At 36.2% G+C, this 16,897-nt stretch overlaps 1 protein-coding gene across 5 annotated transcripts in view; it reads left to right on the top strand.

The window, feature by feature from the left end:
• Window positions 1-14,593, top strand: part of CACNA2D1 (calcium voltage-gated channel auxiliary subunit alpha2delta 1) — a 400,174-nt gene extending 385,581 nt beyond the window's left edge. For 3 of the 5 annotated variants that reach the window (XM_071803490.1, XM_071803489.1, XM_071803488.1), the window contains 3 exons: window positions 946-1,028; window positions 2,338-2,426; window positions 10,026-14,593. In XM_071803490.1, coding sequence (XP_071659591.1) covers window positions 946-1,028; window positions 2,338-2,426; window positions 10,026-10,062 — 209 coding nt within the window. In that variant the 3' untranslated portion in view covers window positions 10,063-14,593. The remainder of the gene's footprint in view (window positions 1-945; window positions 1,029-2,337; window positions 2,427-10,025) is intronic. The other 2 variants (XM_065838799.2, XM_065839639.2) reach the window with 1 other exon arrangement.
• The last annotated feature ends 2,304 nt before the right edge of the window (window positions 14,594-16,897 follow it).

The raw sequence follows: 16,897 nt of genomic DNA, 5'->3' as shown, positions 1-16,897 counted from the left end.
TAGCTTTACTGTGTGCACTACCAACAGTGGAATAAAAAAAGCTTAACGTACTGATTTGTAGTATAAGCAAGTTTCGACAGAAGATGATTTTGCAGTTTACCATTTTCAAGTATGCCATGATGACTTGTGTCCTTGGTCAGCCTCTGGCAAATAGGAAGTATACTATTTACGCTTAAATATCAGTAAGTAGGGATTCCAGAGACAGAAGCTAAAGCACTACCTCACATTTGCAGTTAGCTAATTAATAGCACGTCACTGTTCCGCTGTTAGTTTTGACAGCATTTTATCTGTCTCCATCACTGAAATGCAAATGGGATGGAATTAGGTTTTCTGCCATGTATTATCAAAGTCTACACTGGGTTGATCTTGTCTATGATAACTGGGATAACAGAGGGGTACACATAATAAAACTAGTAGTTTTTATAGGCCTTCACTTCAACCTGTATATAGCATCACTTTTCCAAACAGACTTCCTCACTTTTACTGTGTAGCTTCATTTTAGCAGAATAATTCAATGGTAACGTGTATTGTAACCAATCGGCGCTCTTGAAAGCTTACCACTGTATAAATTTTTTTCTGTAATATTTATGCAACGGTAATAAAAGCAATACAGAAAATCTTAAAAAAAAAAAAAACTTCAGCTTCTATTTTTATTTTGTTTACTGTTCTGGAAGTACTGATTCTAAAATTCATGCAGGATGTTTATTTTCTTGCTTAAAGCAATGTAAAAATAAAAGCTGGGGGGGGGTGCGGAATTTTATTTGGCTTTATCTGAAGAGTTGGTTTGGTTTAATTTAAACAAGGAACTGTAACTATTAATGCTTATTTCAGTACTATCTGAATTAGCATAAAACTTCTCTTTTACCATGAAAGCGAAAACAGAGTGTTAATCCTGCTAATGTACAATGCATGGAAAACAGTTCTGCTCCTTAACCAGAGAAACAGATGAAGGGCCAAACCCTTGTGAAATGGTCAAACAACCTAGATACAGAAAAGGTCCTGATGTCTGTTTTGATGAAGCCAAACAGGTAAAATTGAACATGTAAAACTTTAGTACTCTCTTTGAAAACAAATGTAGAGCTATTTTAGAAGAGAGGTGAAAACTATGTTTAAATGTACCGTGGTGCCTGGTAACCTACCTGTCGCTAAACATACTGTTCATTCTAGACCATAGCCACTCTATTTCAAGTATCCCATGATTAGCATAAAATTAACAGCTGCTTTCTTATCTGCCTTTCCTATAACCATTGCACTTTCACACATGATTCAAACTAAAAAAAAAAAAAAAAATTAAAAAATTACTGGAATAAAAGAATAAAACTGATGATCTCTGCATGGTGCTGCGAAATTTAGCTATTTTGTGGCTTTCACAGATAGATTCCTGACTTAAAAGTGGTATTTTTATATTACTGTTTCTAAATATTCCTTAAGGTGCTCTTAAATGATTAAAAAACATTATATTGGGTTTAGGGTGTTGTTCCTCTTAGAAATTCTGTGAATGTGTCTTGACCTTAGGTCACAATTTTAACAGTTATAAAAGTGCGTTTCTTTCCTGAAAACAGCAAAACTATGCTCTTTAGTACTCCTTCTATTGTATACCTTACAGTTTTGAAGGAGAAAAATTATAGCTGTGCCACATACATAAATTATTTTGAATATGCTCTCGGTCTTACTTTTCAAAATACCGTGTGAAAGAGCATATGTTGAATTCAAATTCTTCAGAATAAATTTCAAGACAAAAAGTACTGAACAGGGAAGTACCTGCCAATATATAAAATAAATATTTTAAAAATATATTTGTGATGCCTCATTCCACTTCTGGAAAGGAAAGATTGTGCAAAACTAGTGCATTTGTTGGCTAAAACTGCTGTATTCCAAGTTTTGTTCCAGCATATTCTTTGCTTTTCTTTTATTGAGAGCAGTACTGTTAAAAAGGTCTGGACAATTGGTATTCAATGCATATTCCCAGAAACAAAATTTTGTTTTAGAAAGGGAGTCTACTGGCCAGTAAAAGTTGAACAAAGCTGCAAAACCATCCAACAGCTGTTCGGCCATTGTAGATATTCCAAGTCCTCCTGATACAATTGTGTGTGAAAGTACAACTCTTGCTCACTAGCTTGATGTGCCAGTCAGTGTGTAACTCATGTGTTTTGTAACAGTGGATTGTTTTGATTAAGTTTATTTGCAAAATTTGCTGTGAATCTCTTGCTCTTGAGTGGATGCTTTCACATTAACTCTGCTAACTGCCAGCAATCTGCATGATATCTCATCTTGTATGTCTTTTTTTCTGTGTTTTCTTTCCTTTCCTCTACTTGCTACTTTGCCCGTTATTAATAGGATCAGCCTATATGCACCACGAGTCGTGCCTCTGCCATGACGTCCGCTCCTATCTTCATTTTTCTGCAAGTTTTCATGTGGTGTGGATGGTCAGTTACTTTCTCTAATTTTTTGTTTTGTTCTTGGCTTAAAAATTAGCAGACTTTTTTTTACTTACTAAACATGCAAAAGAAAACAGAATGAAATGAGTCCCAAAAGCAACAACCTGGAGCAAACTATTATTGCAATATTATGGGAAACTAAATATGAAAAAAAAACAAAAACAAAATCAAAAAACAAACAAACAAACCTGTCTAGAACCTTATAAATCAGAATTACAGAACACAAAGGCTTCTCCCAGAGCAAATACAAAGACACAGGAACCTGTTGGGTTTATTGGGTCGGCTCTTTGAGATTGCACATGAACCAATGGAGTGAGTGTCGTTCCCTTCAAAACATTTTTCCCCTGTCCCTGTTAAGATGAAACAGAAGAAGAAAGTTTTTTGCACAAAACCAAACAAAGATACAAAGTAATGAGAAGATACTATAAAATCTGTGAGAATAAAGCTGTACTTAAGGATAGCAGAGATGAGTGCTCTGTGTAAGGGTAATAGAAATGTTGTGATTGAGAAGAGTCAGGAGTTTTCACTGCATTCAAATTAATGCAAATGTAAATGATGGAAGGTAATAGTGTGTATCAGTTTGGTTAAACTATGAATTGAGTAAAATCATGTTTTTACTTCTTTATTTTTTTGCAACTTAAACATATTCCTTCCCAATTACATCAGAAGAATTTATTTATTTTTTTCCCTTCTAATGAAATACATGGATACAGAAAGTCCTGCATGCTGACCTAATGCAGGCTCTGGGGTTCGTAACAAAAGCCTTGCCATTTTAGACTGTGTTGCATTTAATGGTGTGAGAGTGTGCACTGCTGTGCTATTGACATGTACACAAGAAAACTGCTGCTCTAATGAAAATAAAATTCAAGACTTTGTGTACTGGAGGGATTTCTGATCAATATTAGTGCTCAGAAAACCACTAGAGGGAGATACTAACATATCTATCAAAGTAAAGCCAACTGAGAGGGAGAAGCGGAAATTTAGAGGTAATTTTTTAGAGTTAGTGTAGTAAAATGTTGAAAATTGTAGCAGCTTAGAACACTCATTTTCCCAATAGTTTATATTCTCTTTGTACTTGGGGCAAGGTCCAATTAATATCACTCAAGCACTGGTGAAAAAAATCTTGAAGTTCTGTTTAACAGCTGTATTTAAGTAATTTCAAAGTTTTTTATTTTGTATTTTAATGATCTGATTTCTAGCAAACCTAGGAACTTGCCCAGCCACGGCTGAAGGTTGTAAGGAAGGGTGAAAGTCCCTTCCCCTAAGCCATCGGTATTTCACATTAAAATCTAGAAGATTAGCATCTCGTGCTCTTACTCATGCAATTTGCTCTCCAAGTAACCTTACTTTAATTAAAAAGCTACTGTCCAATGTATGTAAAGTAGCAGAAACTCACCTTGAGCTAAATTCTCTATGTTCAAAATGGTCTTTCTGCACAAGAAAGCAAGCCAAAGTACTGGGAAAACCCAGAAATACAATGTTAGCTGATAGACTTTTGGCAGCAGAAAGTTATAAAGGTAATTTTGTTCATCCATCGTGTTTTTAATAACTCTGTGATTTTGGAAATGGGTTCTCACTGGTCATTAATCTGTGTAGTTTTATTAAAACCACTGAAGGCAACACAGATATAAACCAGCTGATATCAGGTTCAATAACAGCAGCCTTTTTTTTTGCTTTTCTTATCAAGGGTAACAGAATAGTCTTTATCACCTGCTTGAGCAGGTTGCTCTTACTTTGTATGTGCACACTGGTTTTGTATGCCATGCCTGAAGATAAAGCGAACTCTACAAGTTTTTAGTCTCTTCTGGCAATGTCTTGTTTCTGTCATCTCCCAGGCATGTCTGGGGGGAGCTTTGAGGGTGATGAGCAGCCCAGACAGCTCTATACATCAGAATGGGATCAACCATAACCCTAATCTATATGTGTGTTAGGTGGACAGCTTTGACAGCCCTATGTAGTAGTCCAGACAAAGGAGGGTAACACAGAATTTATGAAAGACCACGCATTGGAACTTGAAATGACTCTTGAGTAGTAACAAAATTGTTCTCCATGCAATATGAAACATTTAAAAGGTATGCTTATAAAGGTTTAATTTTGAGGCAAACGGTTAATATCAGCAGACAGATCAGAAACTCTTAGGCAGATATTGTTGTTTTATCCTCCTTTGCATCACTGTAGCACAATGAGTTCTGGGAAATTATTAAGCTTTTAAGACAAAGTTTTAGTACATTAAATAGTTACAGTGTACTAAAGGACTAACAAATATGTATATAGACTTAGACCTGTATGGGTATGTACATGTATTTATATTTCCATGTGTGTCTTTAGAATTCTGGACTTGCACTGCCTCCAAGGAAATGCTGATATATAGTAATGAATATGTGGATTTTGTATTTAACAATGAATATATAGTTTTATGAAAGCATTTATTTCCATTCTCCAAGTACTGAACAATTTTCACAGTGTGCAATGATGTAAAATAACCCTCTTTAGAGTTATCAGAGTAAGGCATGACATGAAGAAGATGACAGTTAGATTTGACACTTCTCTACCTCAAGCATGCAAGAAGATTTGACATTTGACTTATTAATGCAAGAAATTTCTGATGCACTTCTGATGAAACGAAACTAGATAAATGAGATTTTTTTTTTCAATTTCTTTTCCAATTCTTTCTCTGTTCAATGAGAAATGATGTACATAATATTATTCTGAAGAAAACAAAGATAGGGCATCCACAGTTGTTCTGTTGGTTATTCAAGATTTCTGTGTGACTAATGTAGTAGTAACTAGAGCAATGAGCTGGAAAATTTCAGGAAACGGCTTAAAAATAGTTCAGTGTCTAATTGCACTGGCAGAGGTAAAGATAAGTTGAAGATAAGATACGTAATTTGCTGTAAGAAATTTTATAAGAAATCTTAGAAATAACATTTTGAGGAAATAGGTGAGAAGTTTTATTAAATAGGGGAATAGGGGAAGTGTTTTCATGAAAGACATTTGAAGACCATTCAAAACTGGTGTTTTGCTCCATCTGGTTCCAAATTAATAGTGGAATACCACTCATTTCCATAAAACTGTTGTTTTTATGAATTTATGTAAATCAGCATGTAATCAGACTTTCTCCTTCCTTTTTTTTTTTTTAACATTTTTTGTAATTTTTAGAACACTTAAAACACACAAGAAAATTATAATGTGCAATGTTGGGAAGGAAAAAGTAATTTAGATAAGATTTACTCTACCTTCCGTACCACTGCTATTTTTGTCTTGGCTTAGGACAAAGAAGAATAACTGATGCCAGAGAGAATGTTTAGAAATTGTTCTTGGCAGAACTGCTGGTTTACCACTGTAAATTGGTCTACAAACCTCAGAAATTCAATGTGACTTTGATCAATATGAGGTTAAGTTCTCACCAGCCTCAAAATATGTGCATAAACCTTGTACACTCTTGCCTAGTGCAGTTTAACTATGTCATTCATAACAAGAAGGTGCCTCTTCTGTGTGAGGCTTCCAAGTTATTCTCCACTATGATGAAGTTGTGAATTCTTTAAAAACTGTTCTGTGTAGTCTTAGAGAGCAAAAGACATTAAAATACTTATTTTCATTCCAATAGGAATATTACATAGTATAACAGTTGGATGGAAGAGCAGTATCTGTAAATTGTGATTAAGTTAAAAAAAAAAAAACCTCGAAAAGCAAATAGAAATGGGCAACAGATTTTTTTTTTTTTTGAAGCCATATAATGCCAGGATTAATTCCTCAATATAATTTAGCCAATATTTGCTCTAATTCAGAGTCAACAAGAAAGCTGAATACTGTACAATTCTGTATGTAGAGGTCCGTCTACTCTGTATCCATACTGGCTGCCATTTTCTTGGTAGTGATATTTTGCTCTTCTTATTATGCACAATTAAGACCTTCAATTTACTTCTTACTTATTCTCCAGACGTATCCCCTTTGTCAGAAAATTTTAAACCCTGTGTTTACTTTAGAGTATTTATTCAAAGATAATTTTTCTAAATAATTTCAGTGATAAGTATCTTAAATACCGGGAGGTAACACTCAATACTGTTCCTTGAATTCATGTGAGATTAAACCTTTACTCATAATTCTGTTTCTGATAGTCCTCACTGTGAGGAATAAGCAACAGGGTTATTTTTAGGTACTTCGAATAGAAATAAAGCTCCATGACAAGACACAATGCAGATGCAAAAAGTGACAGAGCCAAACTAAATAAAGCAGAATGTTCCGTGTGTTTCCAAATCTTAGCATCCTTCTCCAAATGTGGTGCAGCAGAGTTCACTGATGACTTTACTTGTTGACCAGAAACCTTGGGAATTTTGACCTTAGCTAAGATTATAGAACTAAATTATAAAGTTACCAGGTTGCAAATACATGTCTGGAAATAGACAGTATTGACAAAGAGGAACAGGTAACATCAACTATTTGCCTTAAGACAGAATGATTTTTTTCTTCTTTGCTCTTGAAAGAACTCGGATGTGTGGGTTTGGGGTTTTTTTTTACACCCAAGTTTCTTAAAGATACTGTTAGTGAATACTATCATTCCTTTTGACTTAGTGAGTCTAATTTGTCTGCTTTATCTCATTTTCCATATGTTTATTCCAAACTGATCTGGTTGCTCTGACATCTCTGCTTTAAAAAATGCATTGTGTGGTGGCAATCTCATTAAAGACTTAACCCCTCAAAAGGGACGCAAAGAACTAAGTCCTCTGCTGTGCCCCGTAATCCCCAAGTTCCCTCTTTATGACTCTGTTATCAAACAGTCACCCCAACTCCAGATTTATCTTTGTGGTTTTGATTTATTCAAAGCTTTCTACTATTGTTTTTAGTATATTTTGAAGGGAGATCATAAAAAAATTCTTTATCAGCCCTCCTAATTTCCTGTTTATATCTAATCTGCAATTTTAATGTGCTTTCGTGTTCTTGCTCATTTGAGTAAACTTGATTTCTTAAATACTGACCTTTTCCCTATGGCAGTGTGTTCAGTTTCCCTACTGATGCATGCAAGGGTGTTTCTTTGGGGTTTTAGGTTTCTTGAGGTTGTTGGTTTGGTTTGAGTTGGATTTTTTTTTGCTCTCTACTAATAATTTTGAAGAGACACCCATGCAGCACTAAAGATTTGAAGACTTTGTTCCAAAAGACAGTAATTTATCATATCCAAAACCATGATCTCTACGTCTCTTTTTGATAAGGCATCAATCCAGTCTATATGTGGCCTCTCTAATCTCACATAACATTTCATGATTGGTATAGTCACTTTAACCAGGTGGTAACGAGTGCAATGCTAGTATTAAATTTTTATTATTAGACTCCTAAATTTCTTACCCACAGAGATTCCATCACACCTTCCTTTTCCTGCAGTACTTTTGTTCTCCTAAACTTTGTATTATTCTTTGCATACTACCGTTCTGCTGCATGTCCTACACTACCATTCTTAACAAGATTGGTTACCTAACACCACTCTGCTTTACTGATTATTCTCCTTTCACTAGTTTTCTGACATGTATATTGGAAGAGGGGTGGTTAGTAGGTCGAAAGAGGTTCTCCTCCCCCTCTACTCTGCCCTGGTGAGACCACACCTGGAATATTGTGTCCAGTTCTGGGCCCCTCAGTTCAAGAAGGACAGGGAACTGCTGGAGAGAGTCCAGCACAGGGCAACAAAGATGATGAAGGGAGAGGAGCATCTCTCTTATGAGGAAAGGCTGACGGAGCTGGGTCTCTTTAGCTTGGAGAAGAGGAGACTGATGGGTGACCTCATTAATGTTTACAAATATATAAAGGGTGTCAGGAGGATGAAGCCAGGCTCTTCTCGGTGACAACCAATGATAGGACAAGGGGTAATGGGTTCAAACTGGAACACAAGAGGCTCTACTCAAATTTGAGAAGAAACTTCTTCTCAGTGAGGGTAACAGACACTGGAACAGGCTGCCCAGGGAGGTTGTGGAGTCTCCTTCTCTGCAGACATTCAAAACCCGCCTGGACGCCTTCCTGTGTAACCTCATCTGGGTGTTCCTGCTCTGGCAGGGGGATTGAACTGGATGATCTTTTGAGATCCCTTCCAATCCCCAACATTCTGTGATTCCGTGATTACTTTGGAATGGTTTGTAGATGACCTCTCTTCATTCCCTCATCTTAATTTAATGTTCCTAGCATTAGTGTGGAAGTACTTGAAAGTTTTGCTTAAGGATATCCCAGTAAATCAGAGGTGTTTTAATGACCCTTATTTATCCTGATAGTACTTTTTATCCCCAACAACCCCCAGCCTTTTCTGAGGCACTTTGAATATGTTACATCTGCCTCAGTGGCATGTCATCTGAACCAAGAGCTGTTCCATGCTCATTGGCTTTCTTCTGCTTTCTGTTCTAAAACCTTAATTTCTCTGCCATCAGCCAAGCTCTGTTGCTCTTAAGGCACAGTTTGTCCTTCTCTACGCATTTTCCTCCTGTTCAAGAAGTTTCCACAGTTTCCAATACGTCTGGGTTCCTTCCCTCCTTCGCAGTTGACTTGTCCTTGGAGGTCTGACACCTCTTGGAAAATGGAAAGTGTCTTTTTATGTTCTCATACAGAATACAGTGAAAACAAGTGGAAGACCTAATATTTTGAGCCCTCAGAGCTACATATGAATCTTAGACTCAGTGGACAGAGCAGTGCAGGGGATGGCTGGATTATGGCCCTGGAGTTGTAGAAAGCTAAGCATAGATTGTATCAGTCCTGAGAAACAAGATGTGTAAAGATGCTACAGACTCCAGAACAGGTATCAAATATAGAACTAATTAATAAGTCCAAGATGTGAAAGATATTTTGCATTATTGGCAAAGTGGGGACAAATAACAGCAATTAATGGTAAAAAGGAAAGGGAAAAAGAGGTGTGATTGCTGTGTGGTGTAATGGATAGGTAGGTCCACTGAAGCATGACAGAGCAGTGCAGCTCAGAGAGAGACCTCAGTTTGAAGGGTGTCTTCTCTATAGACTGCATCAAACATGTACAAAAAGCCAATGGACAACTTGGTACTCATACTGGAATACAACATCAGAGATGGTGAAAGGATTTTCCTTCTCTTTGATCATATCTTCACCTGCAGATCATATTCATTTTAATGTGTGATTATGTTGACAAAGTGGACAAGAACATATTCTAGTATTTGCTATCTTATCTTGAAATGTTCTCTGTTCTGCCATCTTACCTTGCAATAAAGTGATTTTCAAATTCTCTAAATTTATGTAATTTTAAGGAATATAGGTGTGGTTTGCTGGGGCCTCCCAAATATATCCGATAGCATTTCTTGTTTAATTGTGTAAGTATCCTGTCTAATTCATAAGTGACTGCAGTGAACTTGTTAGAATTTAATTCTCTCATGTCTATAGTTAATGTAATAATGCCACTCTTCGTGCCAAAAATCAGACAAGCATCCAGGAATTATTTTGCTGTGTTTTTTTAGGTAAGATATTATACATAAGATGAAAAGATTGCCTCAAGGATAGTTCAAAATGTTGAAGAACAAAATGTAGATTACTTCTCAGCAAATCGAATGGTAATTCGTGTTAAATGATCTCTTCTTTTCTTGTCAACAGGAAGATTCGGCTGACTGCGGTGGTGTCTCTGGTCTGAGTCCATCACTGTGGTCTATGGTAGGAATTCAGTTGGTCCTGCTTTGGCTCTTATCTGGCAGCAGACACTGCCAGTTATGACCTTGCTAAACCAAAACCGGTGTAACTTAATCAAGACCCGGCCAAAACAATAGCCTCAGTTTTGTTTTAAAAAGGGTCAGCTATTCAGACAGTGGCAGAACAGCAGCGCTTGTGTCTGGTTATCACTTGTTGTAAGACTCATAAAGGCATCCACGGTGGCTGCATGTTGGAGTGTCGGATCATTAAACGTGTGTGAATGCTGCATCATCTATGCCATCCAGACAGAACTCTGTATGTGCTTCACTGGGGAAACTAACATTATTATTTTTTTTTTCTTTTTCATTTTTTTGTTGTTGTAATCTTGATGACTTCATGTAAAAGGGCTCCCCTGACAATAGCTTATGTATATGATTTTCTTTTCTTTGAAGCTTTGGATATCTTGAAGATTTATATTCTTTTACATGAACAGTTATTTAAAAAAAAAAAAAAAAGAAAAAAGAAAAAGTACTCTCCAATATACATTAATAATACCATGACGGTGGCTTTCAACATCAGTTTTATCCAAACTAGTTGAGTAAAATGAAAATATTGGCTAGTCTTCATCAGAAGCTCAGCGTGATTGAAATGCTTTATGATGAGTGCTTTATTCTTCCAAAATGAATCATATAGCCAGTCAAGTTTTGATCGGTTAATGGAAGGAAGGAAGGAAGGAAGGAAGGAAGGAAGGAAGGAAGGAAGGAAGGAAGGAAGGAAGGAAGGAAGGAAGGAAGGAAGGAAGGAAGGAAGGAAGGAAGGAAGGAAGGAAGGAAGGAAGGAAGGAAATTTATATTTTTAAAAACATAAAGGTGCTTGAAAGTTTAACTAAAAAGTGATTCTCATCTTAAACTTGGTGTCAACTTATGTCAGAAAAATGTCACTTTCAATGTAATATTCTACTCCTTTTCACAATGCAGTTATATATAAAGCTAGTCAAATCCTTCAAAGCTCAAACAAAAATGCTTGTGAATAAAAAATGTCTTTGTGATATTTGAACGTTGGTTTCCAAGGGTATTTTGCATGATGATGAAGCTATGTTATTGTTTTTCAGTTTGTTTTCTTTGATGGTAGAGTATAGTCCATTGAAAAGGTAACTGAGTGATTCTTTTATTGTGTGAGAAACTGAACATTGCAATGTATTGCAATCAAATGATATTAAATTATATTATGAAACAGAGCTCTGAATATACTGTGCAATGAAAAAGCTGAGAAAATAGGGTAAATTTAGCTATTGTAACAAAAGGGTTGAGTTGGATTTTTTACAGAATAGTGAACTCACATGAAAACCTATGTACAGATATTTTAAGTATATAAAAATCAGATCTAACACATTTATTTTTGGAAGTATATGTTCTCTAAGGTTCATATCAGGTTCTCCCTTTGTTTCCTTCGTAAAAAAAGACCCATAATATTAAAACTTCTGCTGTTGCTATTTATTATTGAAAATAGCATATTTAACAGCAAAATGTCCTGGTTGCTGAGATTAGGAAAACTCTAAACAAATGGGGAGCCTTGAATCTATATGTATGCACATTGATACTTGATTGTGAATAATTTTAGAAGTTGTTTTTATACAACCTCATTGATGATACAGATTGGTGCAGTAAATTACAATATTACAGTGTAGCATAGTGTTGATGCAAAATAGGATTTGCGCTTTTTTTCTAGTTTTCAGAACTAAACAGTATTGCAAGACAGCTAAACCAATGAATGTGCAACTCTGCTGGTATTGTACAATTCTGCTAACAACTGCAATATGCAAATACTAACATGGCACAATACACTAGCTCTTTAAAAGAAAAAAAAAAGAAAATGCAGAGCATTGGTATGTATATGCTGGCAATTGATTGATGTAATATTGATCATGTTAAAAGCTTAAAGAAATAATTGGGCATGCATTAATATCCTATGAAAACTGAAGAAGCTACTCAAAGCCATGGCATGGCCTAAAAGATCAGTTGTCTGCTATAGTTGTACCCATGGCTGGTTCGTTGTTTTTCTCATGTACCTTGGCTCCCACTATGTATTTTCTCATATCTGGGAATACAGTAAGTGAAAAAAATAAAACCTGACCTTTTGTTCAGTGATCAGATTTAGCTTTTTGAAAAAAAAAATCTCTAATAAAGTCATGAGATTAGAAATACAAGTAACTGTGTTGGACAACTTCAGGTCCTCCTAAGGGAAGGCGAGCTAATTTTCATAATGCAAGTGAAAATAAACTTGGAAGCTCTTCCTTCCAGTTATATTCTGCAGTTCTCTTTGCCCTATCACCAGTTACCACCTGATAAAAAATTGATTTGTGTCTTTCTAGTGCGGAGACTGCATCCTCTATTTTTGTTTAACCATTGAAATTTTATGGGAGGAACAAGCTTTGTAGGATTAGGCCAACACTAATTCCACTCGTGGCTTTTACTCTAAGATTACTTAAAGATTACCTATTAGTTTACATTTTGCTCTTTTAATTTCTTGAAAGTTCATCAGTATATTAAGTTCTTTCTAGTTTTCACTTAGCTGCCCAAAAGAAACCCTTCATGGAGAAGTTACGCTACTTAACATTTCAAAACAATTTGCTTATGTTGGAAGGTCGTATTCTGAGTTAATAAACAATTGATTGGCATCTGTAGGCAGAAAGATGACACAAAAACATGGCTTTTGCTCTCATCCCACTTCCCTTAGAGGGCTCAGGTGGCAAAGGAGGGAGAAGCCCTAATGCTTAGTACTGTCCCCATAGAACACAACACTTTAAACAGGCAAAAATGAATTTTTAGCTCCTTTTTTGCAGAAAGCAAAATATGTTTTGATTATACCCAAGTGATGATAAAGACTTTTAAGATTCACTATGCAGATATCTGCACATTACAGAACGCAGATAGAAAATCCAATGTGAACTTTGGCTATCTCAAGATGTGAATAATAATCTGTTAGAAATAAGTTCCATGAATAATTCACATCCTCATGCAGAAGTATATCCTTCCTCTCGCATAATGCACAGTAGTAATTTTCTCTTGTCTGTGAGAGAAGAAACTTGATCCTAGGATTTAAACTGAGACATTTTCAAATTACAATAAGCTGTAAAAAGTTTGTTGGTGTTTTTTTTTTTTTTTAAAGCCAGATAAAAAGCTGTGTTGATATTTTCTCAGATCCTTTAAATAGCATTAAGGGAGCTGTTGGGAGTGTTTCAGTTTACACAGAAGTCATGCAGTCTATTGTATGTCTGACAAATAACCACCATTAAAGTTGTTACAGCGTGGTACTGTGCAAAACATGATCTGAGGACTTAACATGAAAGGTTTCTTTCTAGTTTTTCATTTAAACAACCAGCATTACTGCCAAAACACTGACCGTGGTCCATATTTGTAACAGGTTTTTAACATGACATAGCAGGTTTGATTCACAAGATTTTTAGGTCCTGTACCTTTAAGACTTTAGTATGATCTTTTTCATGTTTTTAATGCTTGAGGCTTTACTGCTTAACTTGACAAAAAACAGTGTTGCTGCCATTTGTAAATTTTCCTATAATATTCCTTTTACTAACTTAAAAACTGGCCTTACTGGGTTCAAATAGGCAGTATCCCTTTTAAGTGACCTTTGCAACCCAAGTGTTACTTGCTGTGGTTGAGAATTTTTTTGGTATCACTGAAAAGACCTTAAGATCTTTTGTTCCCATTAACACTTCAGCTCAGAAAACATACTCAGTATGTTTTAATTTCAGAACACAACCTCAGTCCCACCGGTCCTAAAAATTCAGATGCTAGCACACTGGTTATTAAGAAGTTTGTTAGTGCATATAAGGCACATTAACACACATGGGTGTTTTTGGTATGTCAGCTGAAGGTGGAATCTTAATAACTCCTTCCTTGGGCTAAATTTTACCCTTGCTTCATCAGACATCCAAGCCTTTAGCAAAGGCCAGATTTATGTATTTTTTTTCATACCACAATGTTAATATTGTTAATACTCATTGTACACTACTGTAAAAAGATTAAAACAAAGTGTCTGAAAACAATTCAAGAGTTTTGAAAAGTTAGCCTCACCCTCTTCCCAGCTACTTCCGTCTGTCTTGTTTATGGTTTAAAAGAAAAACATCATCTTGAAGAAATAATTTCACTGAGGCTAAAGGGATACTGTCTTGTTCAGATGCCATGAAATTGCGATTGTGATCTGACAAAGCTGTCTTCTCTTCTTGTGCTGTATGGAATGTCTGGATCATGCTTTCTGGGATATTTTTATTGAAATGCTCAGTGTGCGTTTCTGCAAAAAAAGGCTTGGTTGCTCGTGCAAGGCAAGCAGGCCTTTCTCCCTTTTCTTGTGTTCTCTTGACACTTTTGTGGAACTTGACGAGCCTGGAAAAATAATTTTTTTGTAAAAATTTGTACAATAATGTTATAAAAAGTTTATAATCCTACAACTGTTGTGTTAATTCTTGTGCAAAAACAGTATATTCAGAATAAAAGTTTATCATTTAAAATCAATAACTACTTGGATGGTTCACTCTGTATAATAAAAACATGCAAATAAGAGCCTACATAATTTGCTACACAATAGCTCTGAGTTTGCTATATAATTACAGCCAAGTGTCGGAAAGAGAGATTTTCCCATGTGGAGATAGTGACTTACCATGGTTCTCATTGGGGTTCAAAGGAGGATGTGCAGCAAACCCTCCTTTATGCTTCATTTATGGCTGTGAATTTATTTATTTATTTATTTTTTAAGTGAAATAGAAAATGTAACCAACAAAAACTGAGAGTCTGTAAGGCATTCAGTAGAATAATAGCCTGCAAAACATCTGAAGCAGCCCTGTTGTTCTGAAACAATTGCTTCTGGAAGGATTGATATTTACTAACTTGTAAACATTGATGAAGACCAAGGGTTCATTCACGTGGAGAAGCAGAACGAAATCAGATGGGTGCTGCCCAAGCTGTTGCTCCACCTCTGACAAAGATTGCTGCGTGATTTATGAATCAGCTTCTGTATTGCTGCTGTTCTCAGCTAAGCATTGCATTCGAAGTGGATCTGTGTACCTCAATAAACAGGCTTGAGATGTTCAGATGTTTTTTGGCTGCGTTTTCAGGCTCGCTGCAGTGGCCCTGGCAATCGCTGTCAGGGCAGTGGTAACTGCCTTAGAAACCTGATTTTAAGCCCTGACAGCATATGTGTCAAAGCCCAGAGAGAATGGCAGTTCTAAATTACTGCTGGATTTATTGAATCCCTGAGGAGTCAGATAAGAGACTTAGAAATCAAATGCAGATTCTAATGCTGCAAAGTAACAGATCGCCCATGTGGAAATGCTACAAGGCAGCGTATGACACTGCGCATCAACATCCAGAGATCGCTGGCCTCAACTAGATTAAACATTGCTGCCTAACTACATGATTACCCCCACATGCTGAACTCATTGTATCATGTTTTGTGTGTGCTGGCTGCCATTGAGATGTAGAAATAAAGAAGCCCCCAAATTCCACTCCTGATACACCACTAATTTAAACTCTGTTACAATACACTGTTTATTATGTACCAGGAGGCAACACTCTCAGAGAACACAGGATTTCTTTCCTCGCTTCTGGAACTTAGAAGCATCTTTGACTTAATCAGTTCGATTTGCGAATGGCTGCACTGCAGTGAAATATTCTATATTAGTCCCTGGTGCAAATCAAGTCAGAATACACTTGATCTGTCATATCGTATCATTTTGAGAGGTGACTTCCCGTTGTCCACTGTAGCTCTGTTGCTGCTAACCATGTACAAAAATCAAGAAGTTATGTAACACTGATGTTAGAAAAAAACCCTCGTGGTCACGTCCATTAGCCCAGTGCTTCTTGTAACACTCGACTGAACAAAATGCACACTCTACACTGTGCAACATCTTCTCTGCCTATTGTAAAAGACACTGACAACAATGGTTCCCTTTCCAATAGGCTATTAGAAAGTGCACATGGAGTAGAAGGGAAGGAAAATGAGACTCCACCGGGATAATTATCTTACCACAATTCTAACTATTTCCTCTAAAATATTTTGTATACCTATTTCTCAGTTTTCCTGATTGAGAATATCACTTTCCCAGAAGCTGGTGGTTCCTTTTGAAGCCTTACTCAGAAACCAAAAGCCTCTTACTAAAGGTTTTCCTTTTAGTAGAACACCCATAACACTGTTTCTTTGGGGGTTTGAATCTCTTTTGCTTTGGATCTCACCAGCATTTTCTTGAATAGATCTCCCGCTTTGTAGAACAGATAGTGGAACTTGGGAGTTTTTTCCCTTAGGGAAATAGTAAACATGTTTGTAATTTGTCTCTCCTAACTGTAGTTGTCTACAGTTAGTCACAAGTTCTCTCTACAGTGAAAAGCATTAAGGAGCTTCCTGTGCAAGCTGCTGGTCCTGCCATCTGCCTTGAGGATCAGAAGATGGATTCTTAAAAAAGAATTTGCTAGTGCTATTTCAGTAGTACGCGTTTTCAAAGAGGGGAATTATCACATTAGGTAAAAGTTGCATCCGCTACTTTATCCATTAGTTTGATGTTATATTTTTTAATGGGCTTTTAGTGCTGCTAGTTTCTGACAGCTGTTTTGAGAAAAGAAATATGAAACATAGAACTTCAGTAATATTTACTCTTCTTCAAGAAAATCTCTTTTTTTTTTTTTCAGTCACTGATTCAGTTGTTTCATAACTGAAACAAAATGTGTGGAATTGAGAATGGAAGCCATCTCAGAATTTCCGTTTTAACTTTTGTTGTTTAACGCAGACTTTTCTTGTAACCCAGAATCTTGTGACCTCAGCCTCCAGTC

This window comes from Patagioenas fasciata, chromosome 1 (genome assembly GCF_037038585.1).
Source record: "Patagioenas fasciata isolate bPatFas1 chromosome 1, bPatFas1.hap1, whole genome shotgun sequence".
Taxonomy (NCBI): domain Eukaryota; kingdom Metazoa; phylum Chordata; class Aves; order Columbiformes; family Columbidae; genus Patagioenas; species Patagioenas fasciata.
Note: the sequence above shows the minus strand (reverse complement) of the source record. Positions and strands in the feature narration are given on the sequence as shown.